This window comes from Elephas maximus, chromosome 12 (assembly GCF_024166365.1).
Source record: "Elephas maximus indicus isolate mEleMax1 chromosome 12, mEleMax1 primary haplotype, whole genome shotgun sequence".
Taxonomy (NCBI): Eukaryota; Metazoa; Chordata; class Mammalia; order Proboscidea; family Elephantidae; genus Elephas; species Elephas maximus.
In genome coordinates, this window is record NC_064830.1 from 94,699,378 (window position 1) to 94,724,141 (window position 24,764).

General features: G+C 52.2%; 1 protein-coding gene across 1 annotated transcript in view; it reads left to right on the top strand.

The window, feature by feature from the left end:
- The window catches only part of FAM20C (FAM20C golgi associated secretory pathway kinase), a 57,296-nt gene that overhangs the window by 26,553 nt on the left and 5,979 nt on the right, over window positions 1-24,764 (top strand). Inside the window, exons 4-5 of the mRNA XM_049905113.1 lie at window positions 19,996-20,088; window positions 21,637-21,752. Coding sequence (XP_049761070.1) covers window positions 19,996-20,088; window positions 21,637-21,752 — 209 coding nt within the window. The remainder of the gene's footprint in view (window positions 1-19,995; window positions 20,089-21,636; window positions 21,753-24,764) is intronic.

Below are 24,764 nucleotides of genomic sequence, written 5' to 3' on the forward strand. Positions count from 1 at the left end.
AAATGGAACGCCTACGTATAACCAGGAGAAGATCAAGTAACAGAACCTGCCAAGCCCCCAGAGGCCCCTCCTGCCCTTGGGGTGCTACCTCCCGAGGACAGCCTCAACGGGCTTCCGTAGACAGCGTCCCTCTGTTGCTCTTGTGCTTTATATAAATGGAATTAGATGGTCCTTTTGCTCAGCACTGTGTCTGAGATTTGCCTGTGTTGTTGTGTGTAGCTGTGGTTTCTTCAGTCTCCTGAATGAACGGCTTCCCCTACTATGAATACACCACCATTTCTATCCAGTTGATCGACCTTGAGGTTGTTTTCAGTCTGGGGCTACTAAGAATAAATCTGTTGTGGACATTCGTGTACCTTCATTGGACAGAAGCACCCATTTTGGTGGGGAGCTATGTGCCTAGGCCACCACCTGTTTGTCCCTTTGTCACATGGTGGTGGCTTGCATGTTGCTGTGATTCTGGAAGCTATGCCACCTGTATTTTAAATACCAGCAGGGTCACCCATGGTGGACAGGTTTCAGTGGAACTTCCAGACTAAGACAGACTAGAAAGAAAGGCCTGGCAATCTACTTCAGAAAATTAGCCAATGAAACCCTTATGGGTCATAATAAAATACTGTATGACTCCCTTACTTTGGACACGTCATCTGGAGGGATCGATCGCTGGAGGAGGACATTGTATTTGGTGAAGTAGAGGGCCATTGAGGATGAGGAGACTCTTGGTGAGATGGTTTGGCATGATAGCCAAAAGGATGGACTTGAATATGCCGGCAATCATAGGGATGGTGCAGAAGAAGGCAAGGTTTTGTTCTGTTCTACCTGGGGTCACCATGAGTTGGAGTTGGCTAGACAGCAGGTATCTGTCTTATCTGTCTGTGTGTTCATCTACCTACCTACCTATCCATCCTACCCATCCATCCATTCATGCCTAGGAGTGAATTTTGGGTCATAGAGTAGGTGTGGCCAAAGTTGTCCAGATTTGCACCGGTTGCTCTTCCGCTCAGAGAGTGGAAGTCCGGACAGTGCCTGTTGGGCCAGAGTACCCTGTATCTGTGATGCGGGGCAAGCAGCATGGGGTCTTGGGAACCTCGCAGGCAGGCCTGAGTGTCACGACACAGAAGCCTGAGGGATCTTGCAGAGTCTGCGGACGTCACAGCCCTGAAGAGCTCACCGCAGCGAGCACCCTGATCCCTCTGCCTGGGCCAGGCTGCCCTCACCCCGGTCTGGGCCCTTGGGTAACATTTCCCTTAAGATAGGGTCTTGAAGGCTACCTGCTGTCCTGCCCTGCCTCCTAGGTCTGGAAGACCCTCAAGGTGGTGGCCTTTGGAGTCACCTATGCCCACATACCTCAGCTCTGTTGGGTAGAGTGTCCTGCAGCTGACAACGCCCGAGTGCCCCACAACATGCTCCTTTTACCTCCTTTCCTTTAACGTTTGGATGTTCAAGGTGGGCAGCCTGGTCCGTTGCCAGAGCCCATCTCTCCGAGCTTGTTTTCATTTTACCACCTGGCTCTGGCTGGTAACAGTGGCAGATGCCTGTGTGTACTTTGTGAAGCTCTGAGCCCATCGTATGGCACTTGACCTTTACAACTGCTCTGGGGTGGGTATTATTTTCATTCTCAAGTCTCCCTTCCAGAGGAGAAAATCGAGGCTCAAACGATGTAAACATCAACAGCGAGGGAGCACAGCCGAAGCATGAGTCCAGGGTTCCTGACTTGGGTGACAGGCCCCTCAGTGACCCTGGAGCTGTTGGCCTGTGTGCATGGCAGGGCTGGAAGAGGCGCCCCAACCCCTGTTCCTGACCACCTGACGAGTCCCTTCAGGCCCCACCTAGGGTTACAGGACCTTAAACACTCAGCTTGCTTCGTGTTTCCTGCTAAGCTGGGTTTTAGGCGAGAAGGGCAGCAGGCCCGGCCTACTGTGCTGTCTCCCTTGATTCTGTCTGCGCCCTCCTGGACCCATGCCTCGGCCCGACTTCCGTGGAGCTAGAGTGCCATTATGTTTCCTCAGGGACACGCAGGACCTTCCCACTGCTCATTGCTCTGCTTCCCCCTGCAAAGAATAGAAGCGTGTGTGTGTGCGTGTGCATTTGTGCACACACGTGTTCGTGTGTGTACATGTGCATGTGTGTATGTATGTATACATGTACGTGTACATATATATACTTTCCAGACAAATCATCTGGGAACAGCTGCTCTGAGGCCAGGAATCCCTCCCAGCCAAGATGCATAAACAAGCAGCTGCAGAGAAATTTGCAGGCGCGACCATGTTCCAAAGGCAGAAACCTGAGCCCTCCTCCTCCAACCAGGGCTTCAGCGTGCTAGGGTGTGCAAGTGTGCGCATGGGATGTGTGTGTGTGCGCAACGGGGTGCTGGGAACAGGCTTGTCGCCCATCCAGCCTGGGGGCCCCTCTCTGGCCCTGTGCAGGCGGTGGGCTCCCAGGTCTGCCAGCGTTGGCTCCTGGCTGAGCTGCCCTTGCTCCCACAGCGGAAGCCCCTGTCGTGCCTCTCTGATGGATGTCCGTGTGTCAGGGGGCTCTCTGAGCATTCAGTCCTTGCAGGGACCCTTCCCGGTGACTTGTCGACCCCTCCCCCCCACCACACTGAGAACACATCTGCGTTCTGTGCCCACAGTGGGAACGGGCTGGTGGTTTGGGCATTGTCTGCCCTGATGTTGCTCGGCACCATACACCCCACGCCAGGACACACTTAGCGCTCCGTGAGAGATTGAGTGGCAGGCAGGTGGAGGGGCTTTGGAGAAGCAGGTGTCCTCACTGCCAGGAGCCAGGGCCTCAAGCTGCGGTCTGGGTCTCACCCAAGTCTGTGTGACCCCCGAATGACCCTGCATGGTCCGTGTGACCCTGTATGACCCTGGGTTACCCTGTGTGACCCCATGTGGTCCCTTGTGATCCCCACATGACCCTGTGTGATCCTACGTGAACCCACATGGCCCCCGTGACCCCACGTGGCCCCCTGTGGCCCTGTGTGACCCCATGTGACCCCATATCCTGTGTGACCCCACACGGTCCCATGTGAACCTTCATGACCTGTGTTACCCTGTGTGACACTGCATGGCCCCATATGACCCTGCATGGCCCTGTGTGACCCTGCACGGCCCTGGCACGGCGCACCAGCAGAGACCCCTCCCCACCTTTTGTGGTTCTGAGGACCTGCACCACAACATGTGCTGGGCCAGCATCTGCCAGGACAGGTTACTCAGTAGCCAGGGTCACCCTGGTGGCCCATATACGCATTGATTCACTTTCAGCCATAGTTGCCCTGACTCGGTCTGTCCACAGAAGTCAGCCGTCTACTCCTGCTCCCACTTGGCAGCTAGACGTTTCTCTGCCTAATAACATCAAAGGAAAGGAAGTGATTAACAACTGTACAACTTGGCAATGAACAACTGATAAAATCTAAGGAAAACTGTCCCCAGAGGGCACCGCTCAGGCCTGATGTTGCCGTGCCCCCATTTCACAGACGGAGAAGCTGAGGACTGCGTCGAGAACTGTCCGGGCAGCAAGGACTGAGCCCAGGCTCCCCCAGCCGAGCACCCTCACTTCGTGTGTGGCTTCTCTGATGAGACCCCCAACCCTTCTCAGGCCATCTGTCCTCTTCAGCCTGGAGTAACCTTCCATCCGGGGCTTCTGGAAAAGATTATTCCCTTTGTTTAAAATGAAAGCAAGCAAGTCGTCTTCCCCACGACATCCCCCTGAAAAGCAGCATCAAGAGCGGCTCTCTGGTTATTACACACAGCAGGGTGCCAGCCGGCTATGGTGTGGGCCCTAGTTCCTATTGTCCTGAAAGGGAACAGAGATTAAAAGGAGGGGAGAGAAGGCTGGCCTTCATTTTCCTTCTCCTGGGGAAGAAAATGAAAGTCAGGGGTTTTGATTCAAAAGTGTCTCGATCGGGTCTAGTTTTCTGTGTCCTGGAGGGACATTTTGCAGACTTATGTCTCCTTAAACAAGGCTATTGGAGGGGCCGGAGTGCGAGCCCATGATCTCTGGATTCAGTTAATTTTTCCTATCGATATTTTCCAAACATCGAGGACTCCTTGGGGGAAAAACCAACGTTATAGCGGTAGTCTTGGTGATAAATATTTAAGCCATGGTTTGGTAGATGAGTAGCGTGCTTGTCTTTTTATTACCTTTAAATAAAATGATAAACCATGGGGACTTGAGCACAGACAGGAGCACCTTGGACTTGTGGGGAAGTGGATTCATTTCCACTTAGTCATATCCGTGAATGCTGGCTGAGCTGAGGGAGCTATTTAAAAATCCAGCAGGTCTTAACATTCATGCAAATCTTTTCTCCTCTTTTACTTTTGAAATTGAGTCTAAACCGTTGCAATTACTTTCAGATGGAAATGACTTCAGACTTTTTCCATTACAACTCTCCTTTGAATAATTTTTTAATTTATGCCCATCAAGTTGATGCTGTGAGATTCACAAGTCTCCTCTGGTTAACTTCCCACTCATCGAAAGAAACTAGCCGAGCCGTTTTCTTCTTCTTCTGCCTCCTGCTTTGAAGAGCTGTTGCAGCGGTTTCCTGAGATCTCTGGGGAGTGAGGGAGCCGGCCATCCCACAGGGTCAGGTGGTCATTGGAGGGTGGCAGGTCACGGGTCAGGTCGGGAACTCTGGCTGCCGGACGTGGCCAACCTGCCTGGCAAAGCTGGCCCAGGGGAACCACCCCAAGTCAGGATGTGAAAGTCTGTGACCATGTAACAAAAATGCCGGGAGAAAAGCTGCCCACCTGGCTTGGTCGTTAAAATGACCCAGACTCTGGCTCAACAGCGTGGCTGAGAAATCTTGCCGACTTGTTTTTTTTTTTTTAAACATTCAAATTGGAAGAAAATATTTTCATTTCATATTAATTCACACAAGACTAGAATCCAGGATATATATTAAAAAAAAAAAAATTTTGCTGTGGAATCAACCCCAATTCACCCCTGTCGTAGTCATCTAGTGCTGCTATAACAGAAATACCACAAGTGGATGGCTTTAACAAAGAGAAGTTTATTTTCTCACAGTAAAGTAGGCTAGAAGTCCAAGTTCAGGGTGTCAGCTCCAGGGGAAGGCTTTCTCTCTCTGTCGGCCTTCTAATCAGTCTTCCCCGAGACTAGGAGCTTCTCAGCACAGGGACCCCAGGTCTAAAGGACACACTCTGCTCCGGGCACTGCTTTTTTGGTGGTATGAGGCCCCCAACTCTCTGCTTGCAGGCCACACCCCAGGGAAACTCTTTACCTTGGATCAGGGAGGTGACCTAAGTGAGGGTGGTGTTACAATCCCGCCCTAACCCTCTCAACATAAAATTACAATCACAAAACAGAGGACAACCATACAATACTGGGAATCACGGCCTAACCAAGTTGATACATACATTTTTGGGGGGACATAATTCCATCCATGACAACCCTGTAGGTAGAACTGTGCTACCTAGGGTTTTCAGGTTTTTGATTTTTCAGAAGTAGATATCCAGGCCTTTCTTCCAAGGTGCCTCTGGGTGGACGCCAACCACCAGCCTTTCGATTAGCAGTCAAGCACGTTCACAGTTTGTATCATCCAGGGACTCCTGTCCCAACTTAGAGATGTAAGCATGTGTGGCTGCCTGGGTGCCACACTGGGGTGAGGTCCAAGGGGCCTCAGCCCAGAACCTTGACCCAGAACTGGCTATTTCTGAGACTATCCTTCCAACCTTCACATTTACAGCCAGGAGTCGAAACTGAAAGTCACGTGAGGGGCTCAGGGACACCCTTCAAGGTCCAAGCCAGCCTCCTGATGCCCCCACTGGGCCTTCTACCACTAGAACATCTACCTCCGATGCCTATAGGAGGCTAATCCTATGGACCCATCACTGATGGGCTTGTCTGCCTGCGCAGGGCTGCCTTCACGGCTACCTCTCAGCGTCTCATCCTCATGCTCAGAACTCCCAAAGGCACACCTTCCGATTTTCTTCTCACATGTGTGCTGGGCAGCATCTCCCTCCTCGTCACGGATATGTTTGCTTCCTAGGGACTTGACAATGATGTATTCAAGCTGGCAGAGGTGCCGGGCCTCTTGGATCAATATTCAAAGCTCATTGCTGCCCTCCTTGCTTTTCCTGGGGTTTCCGCCCTCCTCATTTGCAAGGTCCCTCTGGCTTTGCACAGCAGCAGGTGAGAAAGTGCTCCTGGGATGGACAGCGACGGCTTGGCTGTGAACCCAGGGCTGGCGGACCCCAGCCTGGACTGTCCCCCGCCCCTGGTCCTGGAGGAACTCAGTGTTTTGTCCCAACACGAAGGTGTAAACCTAGATCTAATATTTTAATCTCAGGAAAGATGAGGTAAATCGGCAAGGACCCAGGGTTTTAAGTAAGACAAACAAACAGGAGCCCCCCCTTCCACGGGGCCAGGACAGGTGATGGCCAAAATTAGTGTGAGACACTGCCTCGCTGAAACAATTGCTGGGGAGAGGGCTCCCCTCCCTACTCCGAGAACATCTACAACTGAAAGCCTGGTATTAAACAGCTTAATATATCTCTCTAATAACAAGGGGGCTGCTTTCTGCTGGGTGAGTGACAGGAAGATTACCCAAGACAGAAAGGTTCCTCGGGTGATTCAGGACCCATGGTGAGTCAGGGAAGAAAGGGAAGCGTCGCCTGAGCTGGTTCTTGGCCTCCCTGAGGCTGGCCCCCCGGGGATGGGGTCTGAGCTGGATATGAGAAATGGGGGTCGTGGATGGTCACTTTTATAGGGGCAGTGAACAGGCCTGAGAAATGCCCCCTGCCCCTTCCCCCTCCTGAAATGGCAGATCCCAATCCCCAGAACCTGTGAAGGTGTTTGCAGGTGTGGTTCAGGATCTTGAGTAGGAAATTATCCTCAATTATCTGGTGGGACCTAAATGTAAGGACAAGGGTCCTTGTAAGAGGGAGGTAGAGGGAGATGTGACCACCGACGAGGTCTAATCACCATCAGCTCTTACTGTGCTTCCGTCAGACCTAAGGGAAGTCCCTCTAACGGACCACGGAGGCAGAGGCTGGAGTGATACAGTCCCAAGCCAAGGAACATCCATGGCCACCAGAAGGTGGAAGAGATAAGAAAGGATCCCCAGAGGGAGTGCAGCCCTGCCAACACCCTGATTTTGGGTTTCTGGCTCAGTGGTAGAATTCTCGCCCTCCACGTGGGAGATCCAGGTTCAATTCCCAGCCGATGCACCACTCATCTGTCAATGGAGGCTTGTGTATTGCTGTGATATTGAACAGGTTTCAGCAGAGCTTCCAGACTAAGACTAGGAAGAAAGGCCTGGTGCTCTACTTCTGCAAATGAGTCAATGAAAACCCTGTGGATTACAGTGGCCTGATCAGCAACCAATCATGGGGATGGAGCAGGACCAGGCAGCATTGCATTCCGTCATGCAGGGAGTAGCCTAAATCAAAGTCAAGGCCAACTCCGTAGCAGCAACGACAACGTCATGGAAAGAGCACTGGACAGGGGGTCACAGCCACCTGGTTCCAGTCCAGGCTCTGCTGTTTCCCAGCTGTGTGACTTTGCACCTACCTTTTCACTTTTTGGGACCTCAGATTTCTTTGTCTCTAAAATGGAGACAGTATGGGAGCCATGGAGGATGGCTGTGAGTATGGGGGACACTGGATGGTCCTCAGTTCTGTCTCCCTGTGGCTTCTCTGAAAGAAGAGAAGCCCCCCTCAGAATGCTCTGCACCACTTCTTAAAAGTACGATGAATTTAGCGCTGATACAAGACCAGGTCTGGTGGAAATGGACCAAATCTCACAGCCTTTTCCACCTCGTCTGCATTGGTGTTGCGCAGGAAGGAGTTCATGTCCTACAGCTGCTGTGACGATTCACCACGAACTCAGTGGCTTAAAACAACACAGAGTTCTTCTCACAGTTCTCGTGGAGGTCAGAAGCCTACGTCGGGTATTGGCAGGGCCACGCCGTCTCTGGAGGCTCTGGGGGAAATTCTGTTCCTGGCCTGTCCCAGTGTCTAGAAGCCGCCCACACTCCTTTGCTCATGGCCCCCTCCTCCACCTTCAGAACCAGCAGTGTAGCGTCTTCTCCTCTCTGACGCTGACACTCCTACCTCCCTCTCACAAGAACCCTTGTGATTATATCAAGCCCACCTGGATGTTCCAGGATAGTCTCTCTACCTCTTTAATTTACTCATATCTGTAAAGTCCCTTTTGCCATGTGCGGTAACATATTCACGGGTTCTGGGAATTCAGTCATCTTTGACAAGCTGTTATTCAGGCCGCCACAGATTCCCTGGAAGAGACCAACCTCACTTTAGTAGCCATTCTCACTTTAGTGTGAATAACTACTATCAGCATTCCCTGGGAGAGGCCAACCCAGTAGCCATTCTCACTTTAGCATGAATAATCACCATCAGCTCTTACCGTGCTTCTTCAGAGCTAAGGGAAGCCCCTCTAATGGAAGAGACTTGGATGTGGTCAGCACTAGGGAAGAGGGAGAGAGAGAATTGGAAGTGCCGACGATCCAGAAAACCGGTTCTGAGCAGCCCCTGCCCAGAGGGCTTCGGAGATCTGCCATTTACATTGTCCTGGGGGCAGAGGCCCCCTGAGGGGCTGCCCTCCAGGGTATGCCTTTCTAGTGACCTTGGGGCCATCTAAGCCAGGCTGGGAGTAAGAAAGTACCGGAATGTTTCTCGGGCTCCCAGCCCTCTGAGCCTTGAGAACACGGCCTTCTCTTCCCTCCCCATTCATCACTGAGCTGCCAGGATGGGCCTTTCCCTGGTGTGGTTGCCTCGGAGCCGAGTGTTTGCCTGGATCCCTCAACTGGCTTTTTATGGGAGGGAGAGATGCCGGGTGGGGTTGAAGTCAGCCTTTAAATCTTCATATTTTCTGCCTGCTCAGGACACAGGCCAGGTGTGGCTGGCTCCAGCCTCAGGGGCTGTGGCCAGGAGCGATTCCAGGGCTGACCGCTCCCTGCATGGGGGTGGGGGCCCAGGGGTGACTCCTGGTTCCCAGAAAAGAGTTCCTTCAGGGAGCCAGGCAACAGTGTGAGCAGCTCAGTGTGTCCAGTGCAGGAGGCCCAGGCTTGGCTGGGGAGGAGCCACCGGCACAGGCTCTGTGGCCAGGACGGTCCTGGGCCCTTCCAAGCCTGGAGTCCACCCAGGTCTCCTAACACGTGGCCCCTTTGTGAGTGGTCGAGTCAGCAGCTTATAAAGAGGTGGGCGTTGGAAAGATCTGTCCTGGGGCCTTACCGACCGTGGCAGGAGTCGCTGTGCCCCAGGACCTCCTTCCAGCAGAGCATGGGACAGCCTAGACCCCACGAAGCCTCGAGTGACACCTCCCCTCTGCATCATGGGGGTCTTGTCCACACTGTGGGGTCATGGAGCCCAGACCCTTTCTCAAAAGACCCTCCAAAGGAAGCCGGGGCCCCAGTTTCCTCGTGGGGACTCCCGATGATGCATTGAATGGTGTGGCTGGACCTGCAGTCCCATGACCACACGTGGGGGAGTGTAGGGGTTGGACAGATGTCTCCCATGATGGGCCTGGGGGGGGGGGTTGCATTTATTCCATCTGTGCATATTCATTTTTTTCTTTTTTTTATGAATTTCCTTCCTTAAGCTTTTTTTATTTCCTCTCCACTGCCCGCCCCCAACCCCTGGCAGAAACCAGAACCCCCCTCCCACAAGCCCTCCCTCGAAAGGCTCTGGGGTGAGTCCCTGCTCTGAGTACCCCTTCCCCGCTTGGGAGGGGGGTCCCATTGCTGATTTGGAGGCAAAGTTGTAGGTTCGGATAAGGGGGTACCCTGTCTGGGCCGAAGTGAAACGGAACAGCCGAGCAGACATTGGTGGGGGGGACTGTGGTTCCCAGGCCTCTCAACCTCGCTGTGGCACTGACCACACTGCCTGGGGATGGTCACCTTCATGGCTGCACAGTCCCAGTGTTTGTAGTGGCAGTATCTTCCTGTGCCAGGACACACTCTGTGCCCGACCTACCTGCCCCCTCACGGCAGGCGGGTGCTTCCTTCACTAATCATCAGAGAACATCTCCCATCCACACTTCTGCGCCCTCTCCCTCTGAGGCAAAAGGAAGCCAGCCCTGCCCCTCTGTCCTGGGTGGGTCACATCTTGCACACCTGGGCCTGGGCGCCTGGGAGAACCTGGGCCAGTTTGGATGGGCTCAGACTCCTGCAGGTACAGTGAGTTCAGTAATTTTCCTAAGTGTTTTCTGAAGGCCCCTGAGTCAGCTGGGAGCATTCTGTCCAGGGTGGCCCAGGAAACATGGACGTGGCCTCAGACCTCACCTCAGAGGTGAGCGCCGGCCTGCATGGGGTCAACCTGTCTCCTCCTGCCTCCCCTGCTTCCGCTGTGGCCCTGCCAGTCCAGGGGAAATGCCAGCCTGAGTGGGTACTGGGCGGCCCCAGAAATGCCCCCAGGTGTCCCCCTAAGGAGCTGTCCCCTGAACAGCCAGCCAAGCAGGAGCAGCACTCAGGCCCAGGGTGAGGCTTTCTTGCTGCAGGGACTCTGAGCCCCTGGAGTCCTGAGGTGTTCTGGCACTGGGCAAGGACACTCACCAGGAGATAGGCAGGGTGGGTCAACAGGTGGCGGCAGCCAGTGAAGGTGCCACCCCTAGGACCCTCACATTCTGCTTCCTCCCCAGCAGTGACAGGAGCCATTTTCACAACCCTGGTTATTTCAGTGCAAGTCTTAAACAGCAAAACCCAGAGGGAACCAAGGCTTGTCCATCTCGCTCATTCTGATGAATTCACCACGGGGTCTTTCCTGTCGCTGACCCATTGCTGTGGTCCACTCTGTGAGCGCTGAGTGAGTGGGTGAGGTGGAGCGGGGGGTCTCGGCTGGCCACGCCCCACAGGAGGCACAGTGCTTCCCCCCAAAGCTTTGTTTGATGGATGGAGGTGTGGAGAATTATCCCCATTTTGCAGCTGGGGAGACTGAGGGTCAGAAGGTTTAGCCCACTCACCCCAGCCTCCTGGTCTGCCTCCTACCGGTCCACTCTGTTGCTCCCACCCATGATCAGGCTGACCCCACTCTGTGCACACTCCTCGTCTTCAGACTTCCCAGAGAGCCCAGCTCTGCCCAGAGGGTCATATTTAGACAGATAACATTGGGTCCCTGCCCCCAAGGGGCTCACAGACTATAGTCGTTGTTGGCTGCCATGGAGTCGGCCTGACTCACGGTGACCCCGTGCGTAATGAAAGGAACATGCCTGGTCCTGCACCATCCCCATGATCAGTTTCAGATTGGGTTGTTGTGATCCATAAGCTTTTCATTGGCTGATTTTTGGAAGCAGATTGCCAGGGCTTTCTTCTTACCCATTTTTAGTCTGGAAGTTCCACTGAAACCTGTTCAGCATCACGGCAACATGTAACAACGGGGTGATGGCTGCACATGAGGTACATTGGCCAAAATCAAGCCCAGGTCTCCTGCATGTTGTTGTTAGGCGCTGTTGAGTCGATCCTGACTCATAGCAATCCTATCTCCGGTAGAACGAAGCACTGTCCGGTCCTGCGCCATCCTCGTAATCACTGTTCTGCTTGCACCCAGTGTTGCAGCCACTGTGTCAGTCTGTCTTGTGGAGGGTCATCCTCTTTTTTGATGACCCTCTACCAAGCATGATGTCTTTCTCTGGGGACTGGTTCCTCCTGATAACATGTCCAAAGTAAGTGAGATGAAATCTCACCATCCTTGCTTCTAAGGAGCGTTCTGGCTGTACTTCTTCCAAGACAGATTTGTTCGTTCTTTTGGCAATCCACGGTATATTCAGTATTCTTTGCCAACACTGTAATTCGAAGGTATCAATTCTTCAGTTTTCCTTATTCATTGCCCAACGTGGGAGGTGAGTCCCTGTCACTTAGAATTGTTCTTAGTTGCTGTCGAGCAGCCATTTCCAATCTATGGTGACCCCATGTGACAGAGTAGAACTGCCCCATAGGATTTTCAAGGCTGTGACCCTTTGGAAGCAGATTGCCAGGCCTGTCAAGGTGCTTCTGGGTGGGTTCGAACTGCCAACTTTCGGCTAGTAGTCGAGCGCTTAACCATTTACGCCACACAGGGACTTCTCACTTAGAATAGCAACTTCCCAGTATTTTTGCGTCTCTCATTTGAACTTTGAAAGGAGCTCCTGAGGGGGAGGAGAAGTGTGATTCTAGATGCTGACTTACAAGGTGCGGCTGCTCTCTGCTCAGAGGCAGGACCTCCTGGTATGGGGCTGGTGGGGTGCCAGGGCAGTGGGTGGGGTTCCAGCGTGGCCAGGGCCCCCCTTAAGGGGGCCTCTGGTGGGAGCCAGCTGGGGGGCAGCTTGTGGGGGCTGGAAAAGGCACCGTGAAAATTGTCTGCTCTGAGTGACATGGGGGGTTCACCAGGGGCTCACCCCCTCCCACCTGGCCTCTTACCTTCCCAGTGTGGCAGAGACCCCTTGGACCTTCATGCCCTTAGGGACTCCCTTAGGGCTCGTTGTTCCCACTTTTTATTGTCCAGAGGGGAAACCAAGGCCCAGGACTACCAGCTCTCCTGACACCAGTCTAGCACTCTGCTCCACCCTCACTGCCAGCTGGGATACATCTTACAACCCACAGTGGTTATGGAGCTGGCAGTGGGGCTCATGTGTGAGATGAAGGAGGGTATGACTGATGTCTGGGGTCATGGTAGGTTGTGGGTACATCTGGTAGGCCTGCCCAAGAGACACAGAAGCCCCGGGAGAGTCCTGGAGGCCCTTTGGGGAATGAGGAGTCATTGGGAACATGGATAAAAGCATATTCCATTGCCACTTGTCTAAGCTTTCCGGAACATTCCAGGAAAGAGAACTTGGCAGGCCTACATACAGGGAAGATGAATGCAGCCCACAGGCTGTGAGGCGCCCCAGGGGCAGGCCACCTCAGGCTGGGCTGGACAGAGCTGCCTCTTTCTGTGAATAGCCCAGGGAGGTAGGTCAGTGGAAAGCCCCAAGGTGTGAGATGTGGCCAAATTGGGCCCTGAGGGAACCAGGAGCTGTTCTGGAACCTGGCCAGAGCAGGCCTTGAGGAATAGCAATGGAGTTCTGGGAGCAGCAGGGCTCAGAGCCACCTGGACTCCAGGTGTGAGACCAGCTCAGAGGGTAGGCAGGGGTGAAGGAGAGAGGAACAAAGGCCACATCACTGGCAAAGAGAAATGCCCACTTGTTAAAAGCGTCACAGGTATGGGCACTGCAGGTCAGGCAGTGAGAGTTCAGTATATGTGAGTGACGGTGGTGGTAGAGGTGGAGGCAGTAGAGATCATGGTGGTGGTGGTGATAGTGATGATGATGGTGATGATGACGGTGGTGTGATGGTGATGACGGTGGAATGGTGATAATGGAAATGATGGTAATGGTGGTGGTGGGGATGATGATGGTGATGCTGGTCATGGTGGTGATGGTGGAGATGATGGTGGTCATAGTGGTGGTGGAGGTGATGGTGGTGTTGGGGATTGTCTTAGTCATCCAGTGCTGCTGTAACAGAAGTGTCGCCAAGTGGATGGCTTTAACAGAGAGAAATTTATTTGCTCACAGTCTGGTAGGCTAGATGCCCAAATTCAGGGCGTCAGCTCCAGGGGAGGGCTTTCTCTTTCGGGTGGTCTACCCATCAATCTTCCCCTGGACTAGGAGCTTCTCTGCACAGGGACCCCGGGTCCAAAGGATGCTTTCTGCTCCCAGCACTGCTTTCTTGGTGGTATGAGGTCCCCCCTTCTTTGCTCGCTTTCCTTTCCTTTTTATCTCTTGAGGGATAAAAGGTGGTGCAGGCCACACACCAGGGAATCTCCCTTTACATTGGATCAGGGATGTGACCTGGGTAAGGGTGTTAACAATCCCACCCTGATCCTCTTTAACATAAAATTACAATCACAAAATGGAGGACAACCACATAATACTGGGAATCATGGCCTAACCATGTTGACAGAATATTTGGGGGGGAAACAATTCAATCCATGACAGTGATGTTGGCAGTGATGTTAGTGGTTGTGATGTTAGTGAAGGTGTTGATGATGAAGATGGAAATTGAAGAAGCGAGGTTGGGAGGAGCTCCAGTCTGCATATAGCTGTATCCCCTCCCCATCTCCTCTCTCTGCACTTCTTCCATGAATTCCTCATTCATTCGTTTGTTTATTAAGCACCTGTCATAAACCAAGGACTTGGCCAGGCTCACGAGTCCAGAGGACACCCCTGCCTCCAGGCATTTCCTCCCTAGTCTAGCAAACAATGGTGCCCAATGTGGCTGTGCCAAGCTCTGCAGAGAAAGAGCCGGGTCTGTCTCAGAGTGTCAGAGAGGCCTCTGGGGCTGGAACAGGTGGCGGAGAGGGTGGCAGGGGTGTCTAGACAGAGGGCACCCACACCAAGGGGCCTGAGGTCGAGAGGTCTGGGGTCCAGCCACACTGGAGGACACAGCACAGGGCTGAAGCAATGGAAAGGGTAGGGGCTGGAGAGTCATCCACTGCCAAGGGAGTTCGTGGAGGCTTCTGCCTGCCTGGACATGTCCTCAGGGTTGTGGGGAGGGCCAGTGTGGAGAGGGGTGAGATCGGGAGATTGCCCAGCACCCCGGGGCTCTAAAAGGCTGGTAATTTTAGCCGCTTACTACATCTACTCCCAGCATGGCTTCCTCCCTCCCTGCCTGCCTGCCTGGGGTACCTGAATATGGCCCAGTGTTGGGCTGCCCTGCCCAGGGCTCTGCACCCTCCCCCTCCATGTGCTGGGACTGACAAGCAGGGCTTGAGCTGGGGTCGGAGGCTGATATCTGTCTGGCCCTCCCCAGGTCAAGGCCACCCCCCAGGTTTTCTGCCGGCAGGTGCCACCAGAGCAGTGGGATTCATGATGGGATTGGTGCCACCAGAGCAGTGGGATTCATGACGGGATTGGTGCCACTTGCTGGGCTCAGGTGCCACCATAGCAGTGGGATTCATGACGGGATTGGTGCCACTTGCTGGAATCAGCAAGTTGTTCCCTCTGCTGGGCCACCAGGAATCACACGGTGCCTGTTCAGGCCCTGAGTGTCCCTGCCCAGCCCCTCCAAAGGCTGGGCTGGGAAATCCGCGGAGTCAGTCTTCGTGCCCTCCTCTCTCGGAATCCCTCCGATGGCTCAGTCCCAAGGGGGTGTGTGTGTGAGTGTGGGTGTGAGTGCATGAATGTGTGTGCATGTGAGTGACTGAGTGTGTGCGTATGTGTGTTTGTGCATGTGTGTGACTGTGTGAGTACTGGTGTGTGCAACTATGTGTGTGAATGAGTATGCATGGTGTGACTGTGTGTGAATGCGTGTGCGCATGTACATGTGTGCATTCATGTGTGTATGTGTGTATGAGTATGTGTTTGAGTGTATATCCCTCCCAGGGCCTCAGTTTCCTACCTACAAGGTGAGGCCTCGGTGCTCTAGGGGTCCCGACTGCTCTGCTTCACATCCAGCTGCGTGCAGATATCGGTCCAGCACGCATTGAGCACCAACAGTGTACCCGGCCCATGCATACCTTGTCCCCACAGCAGCCCTGGGTGCCAACTGCTCCTCTAGTGGGTCTGTGGCTTGGAGCGGGGCTCCAGGGGCTCGCGGCTTGTCTGTCGGTGGTAGAGCTGAGATGGGAGTGCGCCTGTGGGTGCTGTCTGTCCTCTGAGGGGACACAGACCTGGGTTCTCCTGCTCCAACACTCCATGGCTGCCTCTGTGTACAGGGCCCGGGGTGCTGTGAGTGTGAGTGTGGAGGGATCCAGGAACAGGGTATGAGCCCTCCATGGTACACACAGGTGAAGCCCAGGCATACTGTCCCTCTGCAGGTCGTACCGGTGAGTGCCACCTGGGGGCAGGTAGGCAAGAGGCCCCCAGAGGGCTGAGGAATCCTGGAAGGGCTTCCTGGAGGCAGTGGCCATGGGTGGGTCCAAGTGAGAAAATGGGGGAGAGGCTGTGCAGGTGGGGCAGGAAGGGCGGCAGAGGCCAGGCAGCCGGCTGAATTCAGCGGGTCCTCTGGCCGTGCGGACGACAGAGGTGGACCAGCCTCACATGGTTCCACCAGGCAGAGGTAGACAGACAGAGGGACAGGTCTGAGATCTGAGAGGCCTAGAAAGGCCCTGTCCACTAGGGCCGCACTGCCCAACAGGGTGGCCACTAGCCACATGTGCCTATTTACAGTTAACTTGATTAAAATAAAATGCGAAAGTCGGTTCCTTGGCCACGCTAGTTGCGTTCCACGTACTCAGAAGCCACACGTGGCCAGCAGCTGTGTACTGGACAATGCAGGCTAGGATGTGTCCATCATTGGAGAAAGTCCTGTGGTCAGCACGGGGCTTGTGGGCGGGGAGTCTGACCTGAAGCCTAGGCCGCACAAGAGGGTACACTAGGCGGTCACTCAAGAGGGCAACCTGGGGCACTATTTCCCAGGTGGCCTGGGTGGGTGAGAACATGTCTACGGGGGTCTCTACCTCTGAGCAAGGCCTGGTGCCCACCCTCTGAGTGGGCTTCCTCATGGGTCAGCAGTCCTGGGAAGGTTCTAGGAATGCCCTGGGCAGTGAGTGCTGGCTGCCCAGGCAACGACCGGTCAAGGCCAGTATTCTCCGAAGAGAATAATTCCTAATTGCAGCACAGACTAAAACAAAACAAAATGAGAAAGGGCTGAGGGAGTGGGTGACGCATATTGTATTTTTAAATAGCTACATGTAGGTGTATATATACAAGGCCCAGTGGACGCGGCTGGACTGTCTGGGGCTCCTGGAGCAGACATCTGGCCCCACCAAGGTCCTCTGTGTGAGGCCGGCCCACACCTCACCAGATGCCCGTCAGGTCAAGCATCACAGCATTGGGGTCATGAGAAACGGTCTGTTCCCAGAGGGCTGAGGGCTGCGTGTCACAAACAAGTTCTTAGAAGGGCTGACAAAGAAATCCCTCACTCAGGAGATAGACTTTCCGGAAGCATGAGGGATTGCTGGAATCTTCCGGCCTGTGGCTTTCTGAGAACACACAGGAGGCGAGGGAGCCTGAGGCCAGGACTCCATCCTGCCCCTTGGGCCATTCACCTCCCTGAAGATGGATTTCAATTGTTCTATGTCTGTAGGTCACTCAGTGGTTGAAAGGTATAAAAGCGGGGGGGCGGGGGGGCTATATTCAGAGGGGCTCTGGAAGAAAGGTTCTAGGCTAGAGGGATCCACACGCTGGCTATAGTTGACCTGGGGAAAGGTAGTGAGTCTCCTATCACTAGGAGCATTCAATCTCAGACCAGAATGCCCTCCACCTTGGTGCAGAAGGTTTGGGCTGAATCACACGTGGGACCCTAGATTCTCATTACTTCGTGTTGTCAGCACTTGGGCAGGCCACAGCCATTTTTGTTCTGGTAAATTCTGAAAAGGTTGAGGGCTGAGTTCCCACTCTGGGTCTGGCCTGAAGGAACCCTCTGGAGTAAAATACCCCCTCCAAAGCAGGGGCTTCAAACTGATTCCTTCTGGTTCGAACTCCTGCTGAGAATTTGTATTTCCTTCCCAGATATACTGAATCAAAATCTACAATTTAACAAGATCTCCAGGTGATTCTTATGTATAACTTCCTAGGAAATTGTTAAAAATACAAATTCTCAGCAGGGAACTTGTTAGAAATGGAAATTCTTAGCAGGGGTTTGAACCAGGGAACTGGTTGGAAGCCCTGCTCCAAAGTGGAGGCAGAAACAGAAAACAGACTTCCATTTTTGTGCAGGAAGGAGTTTTGCTCTTGGACTTGTGCGGGACAACTGTCTGCTGACGTTTCCAAATCTTAAGGTCAAACACTTGCATTTACAGGAACCTGAAAAAGTAGCTGTGCCTTGTGCCTGCTTCCTGGACAGTTTGTTAGGCATTCCTGGGTCAGAGATATCAGAGACCTTTATGTTCGCAGAACAAGGCTGACCTTTCAGGAAAAGTCTTGTCTTGGCTGGGACAGAGGGAGAGGGAGGTGCAAGCTTGTTCCTTCCTATTGTTTGCGGCTCTCTGTGAGTGGTGCAGAATCAGAGCCAAGGGGTCTTCCAGGTCCTCAGGCATGGGATGGTCCACGACCCCATACCCAGTGAGCCAGTGCAGAGATGGGACTAGACCCATGTGGAGGGTTCTCCAGCCCCCCAGGCTCAGCCACACTCCCTATGTGGCTGTGGATCCCGGTAACAATGGACAGATGGGAGTCCCCGGTCAGTCCAAGAGTGGCATTGAGCCCACTTGGCTGAGAAGGAGCAACTAGGACCTGGCACCTACCCTGGGTCTGAGTCAGGCCAGTGTCACTGTGCCCCGCTATCTATTGCTGGCCCCTGTCCCCGCAGGGCCAGGGTGACCCTCAGAGAGGAGCATCGAAGCAGAGGTGGGGCGTGCTGCCTCCCACAGGCCACCCTTAACCCCACTTGGCAGCTGAGGAAGCTTCTCAACAGACAAGAGATTGCACCGCTGCAGGGGAAATGTGTGGACCGTCAAGCCCCAAAGGAAGACTGGAGTGCAGCCTATGAATGTGAGAGTCAGCCTGAGAAGATCTGACCAAAGTCGGTCTACGTATTTACGTGCCAGATAGTCTTGGATAGACAAAACGCCTACTGAGCTCTTTTCTCCTGGTTAAAGCAGGTTTCCTTCACCCTGGCTGTGAAGCCATATCCATGCTGACCCCTCCTGGGACAGCCACACCCCCTCTCCACCTGCTGGCTATGCCTTCTGGAGTCTCAAAGAAGGAATGTGTGCTCAGGGACCCCCAGCTCCTGGCTCAGCCTGGCCAAGCCCAGCCTGGGAAACAATGGGTTAAACACGTTGGCCGCAAGCCTTGTCAGAGCCTTTGGATGCTAATGTGCACAGCCAAGACCCAAGAGGGGACCCTGATTGACACCCTTTACATGAACTTCAGATGTCTTTTGTGCTAGAAAAGGAGTCCTAGTGGCTCAGTAGTTAAAGCTCTTGGCTGCTAACTGAGAGGTCGGCGGTTCAAACCCACCAGCCACTTCATGGGAGAAAGACCAGGCTATCTGCTTCTGTAAAGATTACAGCCTAGAAAACCTTATGGAACAATTCCACTCTGTAACACATGGGGTCACTATGAGTCGGAATCAATTTAAGGGGAATGGGTTTCGTTTTTTGCTTTGTGTGTGTGTGTGTGTGTGTGCGTGCGCGCGCGTGTGCACTAGAAAGCTCCAGCATGGTGTTTAGCGGTGGATACACTCTAGAAAAGGCTGACTTAGCTACCTGGGGATGTGAAGGGAAAGTCATTCCAGAAAGATGGAACAGTGTAAGCAGAGAGATGAGAGAAGCGCCGGGACAGAGCAGAGAGTCTTGAATGGAGCCCAGGGGATGAGAAGGAGAGATGGGGACCAAGGCAGGGGAGAGGAGGAGAGGGCGGGAAGATCCTAATTGCTGGGGTGAAGGTCCAGGTGCCCCTCGGTGGGGTGGGAAGGGAGTAGGCACTGAAAAATGGATTGATTCTGTGGACTTCAGAATGGGGGACCCATAGGCACCCCCTCCGAGGAGAAGCTTTCTTTCTAGGGAGCTGCTGGGAACCTGGCCCTGGCCCCCGAGTTTAACCCTGGAGAAGTCTGTGTCTTGTTCACTTTTGGGGTGATTCCTTGACAACCAGAACCTGTCCTCTCCTCAATCCCTGCTGCCACCCAGGCCTTGCCCTTGTTTGGCTGTTGGCCCAGTGGTGGGCTGGTAATAGTTTAACAAGCCAGCAAAGCTTCCACCATGAGGTCAGGAGCCCGGGGCTGGGGGCACCGGGGAGGGGAGCGCGGGGGTAGGGTGGGGTGGAGATGCATGGTGGTACCCCATTATGTCACATTTCCACAACCACGAAAAACATACACAACATAGAGAGCAGGGAAGCAGTACAGGGTCATAAAATAATCAGGAAGTCGTTTGTTTAAAACTTTGTTTCATTGTGTTTCTCGTTTGATTTTTAACTCCAACTCTGTTTAGCAACCAGCTCGCAAAGTCCCTGGGAATCTTAGTGGGCTCCCAGGACCCAGCTTACCCTGCCTGTCCTTCTGCTCAGAAGGCCTTCTCAGCAATACATGCTTTCTGTTTTATCCCATTTCTCCAGGCAAACCAGGGAGCAGGAGACACCTCCCGACTTTTTTTATTTCTCCGACTACGAGAGACACAATGCAGAGATTGCTGCCTTCCACCTGGACAGGTGAGCCCTCCCTCTTTGTGCATCTGCTCAGAGGAGCCCCACAGACTCCAGGTTGTTCAGGGTTTGTTAGTGAGCACCTGCGACTTGCCAGGCACTGGAATACAGTTGCACATTGTAACAATGACAATAACAACAGCAATGACTCTACTCTGTATCCAGTGACTTCCCTGTTCTGAGCCATATATATACGCATATATGTATATATGCGTATATATATATTCATTTTGCCCTCATAACACCCTGTAGGTAGTGTCTTAGTTATCCAGTTGCTGCTATAACAGAAATACCACAAGTGGATGGTTTTAACAAACAGAAATGTATTCTCTCCCAGTTCCGGAGGCTAGAAGTCCGAATTCAGGGCATTAGCTCCAGGGAAAGGCTTTCTCTCTCTGTCAGCTCTGGGGGAAGGTCCTTGTCATCAATCTTCCCCTGATCTAGGAGCTTCTCAGTGCAGGGACCCCAGGTCCAAAGGATGTTCTCCACTTCTGGTACTTCTTTCTTGGTGGCATGAAGTCCTTCTCCTCTCTGCTGGCTTCTCTGTTTTATATCTCAAAAGAGATTGACTCAAGATACAATCTAACCCTGTAGATTGTGTTCTGCCTCATTAACATAACTGCCTCTAATCCTGCCTCATTAACATCGTAGAGGTTAGGATTTACAACACATCGGATAATCACATCAGATCACAAAATGGAGGACAACCATACAATACTGGGAATTGTGGCCTGGCCAAGTTGACACACATTTTGGGGGGACACAATTCAATCCACAACAGGTAGGTACTACCATTGTCCTATTTTACAGATGAGGAAACTGAGGCACCATGAGTAACTGATTTGCCCAGAATCCCTTTGTCTTACTTACTATTTTCTAATGAAGAGAGGGTCCCTGACGTACACCCAGACCCTGGACTGGGCCCAACAGTCAGGACATATTCATGTATAGCTATTGACAGGCTGATGGGTAGGTGTGAACAAAGGAAAAAAGAAAGAATGAAGGAAGGTGAAAGAGAAGGAAGGGAAGCAGAAGGGAAGGGAGGGAGGGAGGGAGGAAGGGAGGAAGAAAGGAAGGAAGGGGCTTTAGTGGTCTATATTTTAGCATGGGGAGGTGGGGTGGGCAGCCAAGATCCTCGGAGCCTGGTCGTCTTGTCACAGAGGAGGCGGGCGAGGTGTCTCACAGACCAGTATCAGCAAGAAAAGACCCCGTTTTCAGCACGTACCATTTAATTAAGCACGCAGCAATGTGTACAGCGCCGTTTAGAAAGTCTTCTGTTAAAAGCAGATTATTTCATTTCATTTTAAACTTAGCACAGAAATGAGGGCGTGTTTCAGTTCTTCAGGCAGTCACAAGCGCTGCTGACGTCAGTCCCTCCGGAGCTGTCCCCTCCTGTCCTCGCAGCATGGCAGAGCTGGGGCCTCCTTAAGATCGGATTTAAATGGAGGCAGAGTTCTGGCTCTCAGAGCTCCTCAGATCTGTGGAGCGGTTGCTTGAGGTGTGAAGCAGATCCACACACACCACAGACTCATTTCCCCATTGCTTTCTGGCCAGGATCCTGGATTTTCGACGCGTCCCTCCTGTGGCGGGCAGGTTGATCAACATGACCAAGGAAATCAGGGACATCACGCGAGACAAGAAATTGTGGAGAACCTTCTTCATCTCACCAGGTAAGCATGTACCTGGTGGGGGGCAGCCCCACTGTCAGGTAGCTTTCCAAACACACAATAGCCATGAGCTTTAGTTACTGTTTTTTAACAACAACAACAACAAAAATCATTCTATGCTTGTCTTAGTTACCTGGGGCTGCCATAACAAAAATCACCACAAGTGGGTGGCTTTAAGGAACAGACTTTTAATTTCTCACAGCTCTGGATGCTGGAAGTACGAATTCAGGGTTTCAGCTCTGAAGAGGAAGGGCCCTTTTTTGTCAGTAGCACCCAGCAGTCCTTGGCTGCTTGTATCTTCACAAGGTATCTGTCCTCCCCTGTGTGTGCGTGTGTGAGTCTGTTCTCCCTCTTTATAAGACACCTCCAGAAAAGGTTAGGTTTAGGGCCCACCCCGCTCCAGTATAACCTCAGTAACATAACAAAGCCTACTATTTCCAAACAGGATCACGTGCGCAGGTACAGGGGTTAGAACTTCCACATATCTTTTTTGGGGGGGCACAATTTAATCCATAACACTACTGTTCTTCAAACTGATGTTTTCACTTACCAATACACAGCGTGCCTCCTTGCACGTCAGTGTATGTAAATCTACATCATGCCAAAATGGTTATACTGTTATCATTTAACCAATCCCCTATCGTTGGGCACAGAGGTTATTTCTACCATTTCTTAATTTTAAAAGGCCAAATGAATTCATTTTTGGAAACTCCCAGTCTTTCCAGGGAGTCTTCTTCAGGTTGCCCAGCCTGGGGAGACCTCTATTCTCTGAACTTCTCCTTGGGTTTAAAAATACCCCCATAAGACCCTTACACAGTTGTAGGGTCCATGCAGCCTTCCCTTCCTCAACTAAGTGCTGAGTGACTTGATAGGAGCAGCAGGTTCCGCTGTTCCTGTTGAGAGTTAGCACAGGACACCCCACGTACTAAACCAAAACCTGTTGTCAGAGAGTCAGTTCCCCAACTCATAGCAGCACTACAGGGCATTCTAGAACTACCCCATAGGGTTTCCAAGGCTGTAAATCTTTTTGGAAGCAGACTGCTGCATCTTTCTCCTGCAGAGAGGCTGGTGAGTTTGAACCACCAACCTTTTGGTTAGCAGCCAAGCACTTAACCAGTGTGCCACCAGGGCTTCTTCCCCCGTTTTAGATGTACAATGTATACTTGAGGTTCTGAAATTTATATAAAAAAAGAAAAACTTTTCTGACTTTATATTAAAGGTCTTAAATGTATCCATAACTATAAGTCATATTGTGTTTCATTATCTGCCCCAGGCTGTTTCAGAACTAGCATTTGGAGGCTCCACTTATACATCTGTCTCTCCTTTCTTCATTCACTTGCTGGGCAAATGCTAGGGAGCACCTTCTTTGTACCAGGCACTGGGTAGAGCTACTGTGTAGCACTCCTTGCTCACTTTGTCTGAATTGTAGGGAAGCTCTTTATTCCTCTCCAGGACTTTTGTCATTTACATTCCATTCTTGGGAGATGCTTGAGTGGTCCAGTGATGCCTGGTAGAGTGGAATGAAATGACCTGGCCCAGGTCACTGGGACCACACCAGGCGTGGACACCCACATGAGGATACCCATCTGATTGTCCAGTCTTGCACTTATAAGAATGCTTCAGCCACACTTTTTACTCCTCTTTGTTTACCCTTCTCTTGTGCAGCTGAGAAAGAGCTGAACTTAGATGCTTAGCTTCTTCCCATTAACATTTTTTAAAGCAGTTTTTAATATATAGACTTTATTTTTTAGATTTTACAGAAAAATTGTGCAGAGAGTTCCCATATACTCCCTCACCCCCTGGACATCGTTTCCCCTATTATTAACATCTTGCATTCCTGTGGTCCATTTGTTGGAGCTGATGAACAGATATTGACACGTTATTGACTAAAGCCGATTGTTTACATTAGGGTTCGCTCTTTGTTTAGTATAGTTCTATAGCTTTTGACAAATGCAGAATGTCGCGTGCCCACCATCACAGCATCATGCACGATAGTTTCACTGCCCTAAAAATGCCCTGTACTCCACTTATTCATCCCTCCCTCCTCCCCCTGAACCCCTGGCAACCACTGATCTTTTCACTGTCTCTATAGTTTTGCATTTTCCAGAATGTCACAGAGTTGGTATCACACGGTATTGGCTTTTTCACACTGGCTTCTTTCACTTAGTAATTTGCATTTAAGCTTCCTCCATGTCTTTTCCTGGCTTGAGAATTCATTTCTTCTTATGACTGAATAACAGTCCATTGTATGAACGGACCGCAGTTTGTTTACCCATTCACCCACTGAAGGATGTCTTGTTTGCATCCAGTTTTTCTGCCCACATTTTTGAGGCACTCAGGTTGGCAGAGTCTTGCAAATGTCTTCATTGTAGGAGTCACCTGCCAGTTGGGTCACCCCCTGAAGTTCTCAGGGAAAAGAATTATCGCAGGCTGTAGAGCCACACTGCGGAGGCGGCCTCTTTGGTCTTCACAGAAAACTGCACGTTTACCGGCTCTGTGTGGTGACCAGGCTCCCACAGCTCAGGCAGAGCTGGCGAGTCCTTTATTTTAGTTTCACCCCAAGTTCCCGGATGAGGGCTGGAAGGGTAGGTTCTCTCCTGGGTGTGACCCTTGCCCTGGCTTTCTCCTGGCTCTCTTTACTATTATTATTATTAAAGTGAAAAGGACAGTGACCCCTCTCTTCCCCAAAGCCCACTCCTCTCCACATTGACCTTGACCGGCTACCTCCTTGGCGCAGTCATGTTTCTGTCTCCATATGGATCACAGTGTTTGATACTCAACCCACAAAGCAGGCACTGCTGTTAGCCCCATTTTACAGACAAGGGCACTGAGGCTTAGAGAGGGGAAGGTCACACAGCTGGTAAGGGGGAGACAGGTTGCCTTACGAGCCCCTTTAGCTTACCTTGGATGTTCATTAAAAACTGGATTTGGGTCTCTGATGGGGAAAGGCATGGGCCCCTGTGTTTTTTCCCTTTTAACATGATACCATCTAGAGCCAGCTTCTGCAGGGACAGC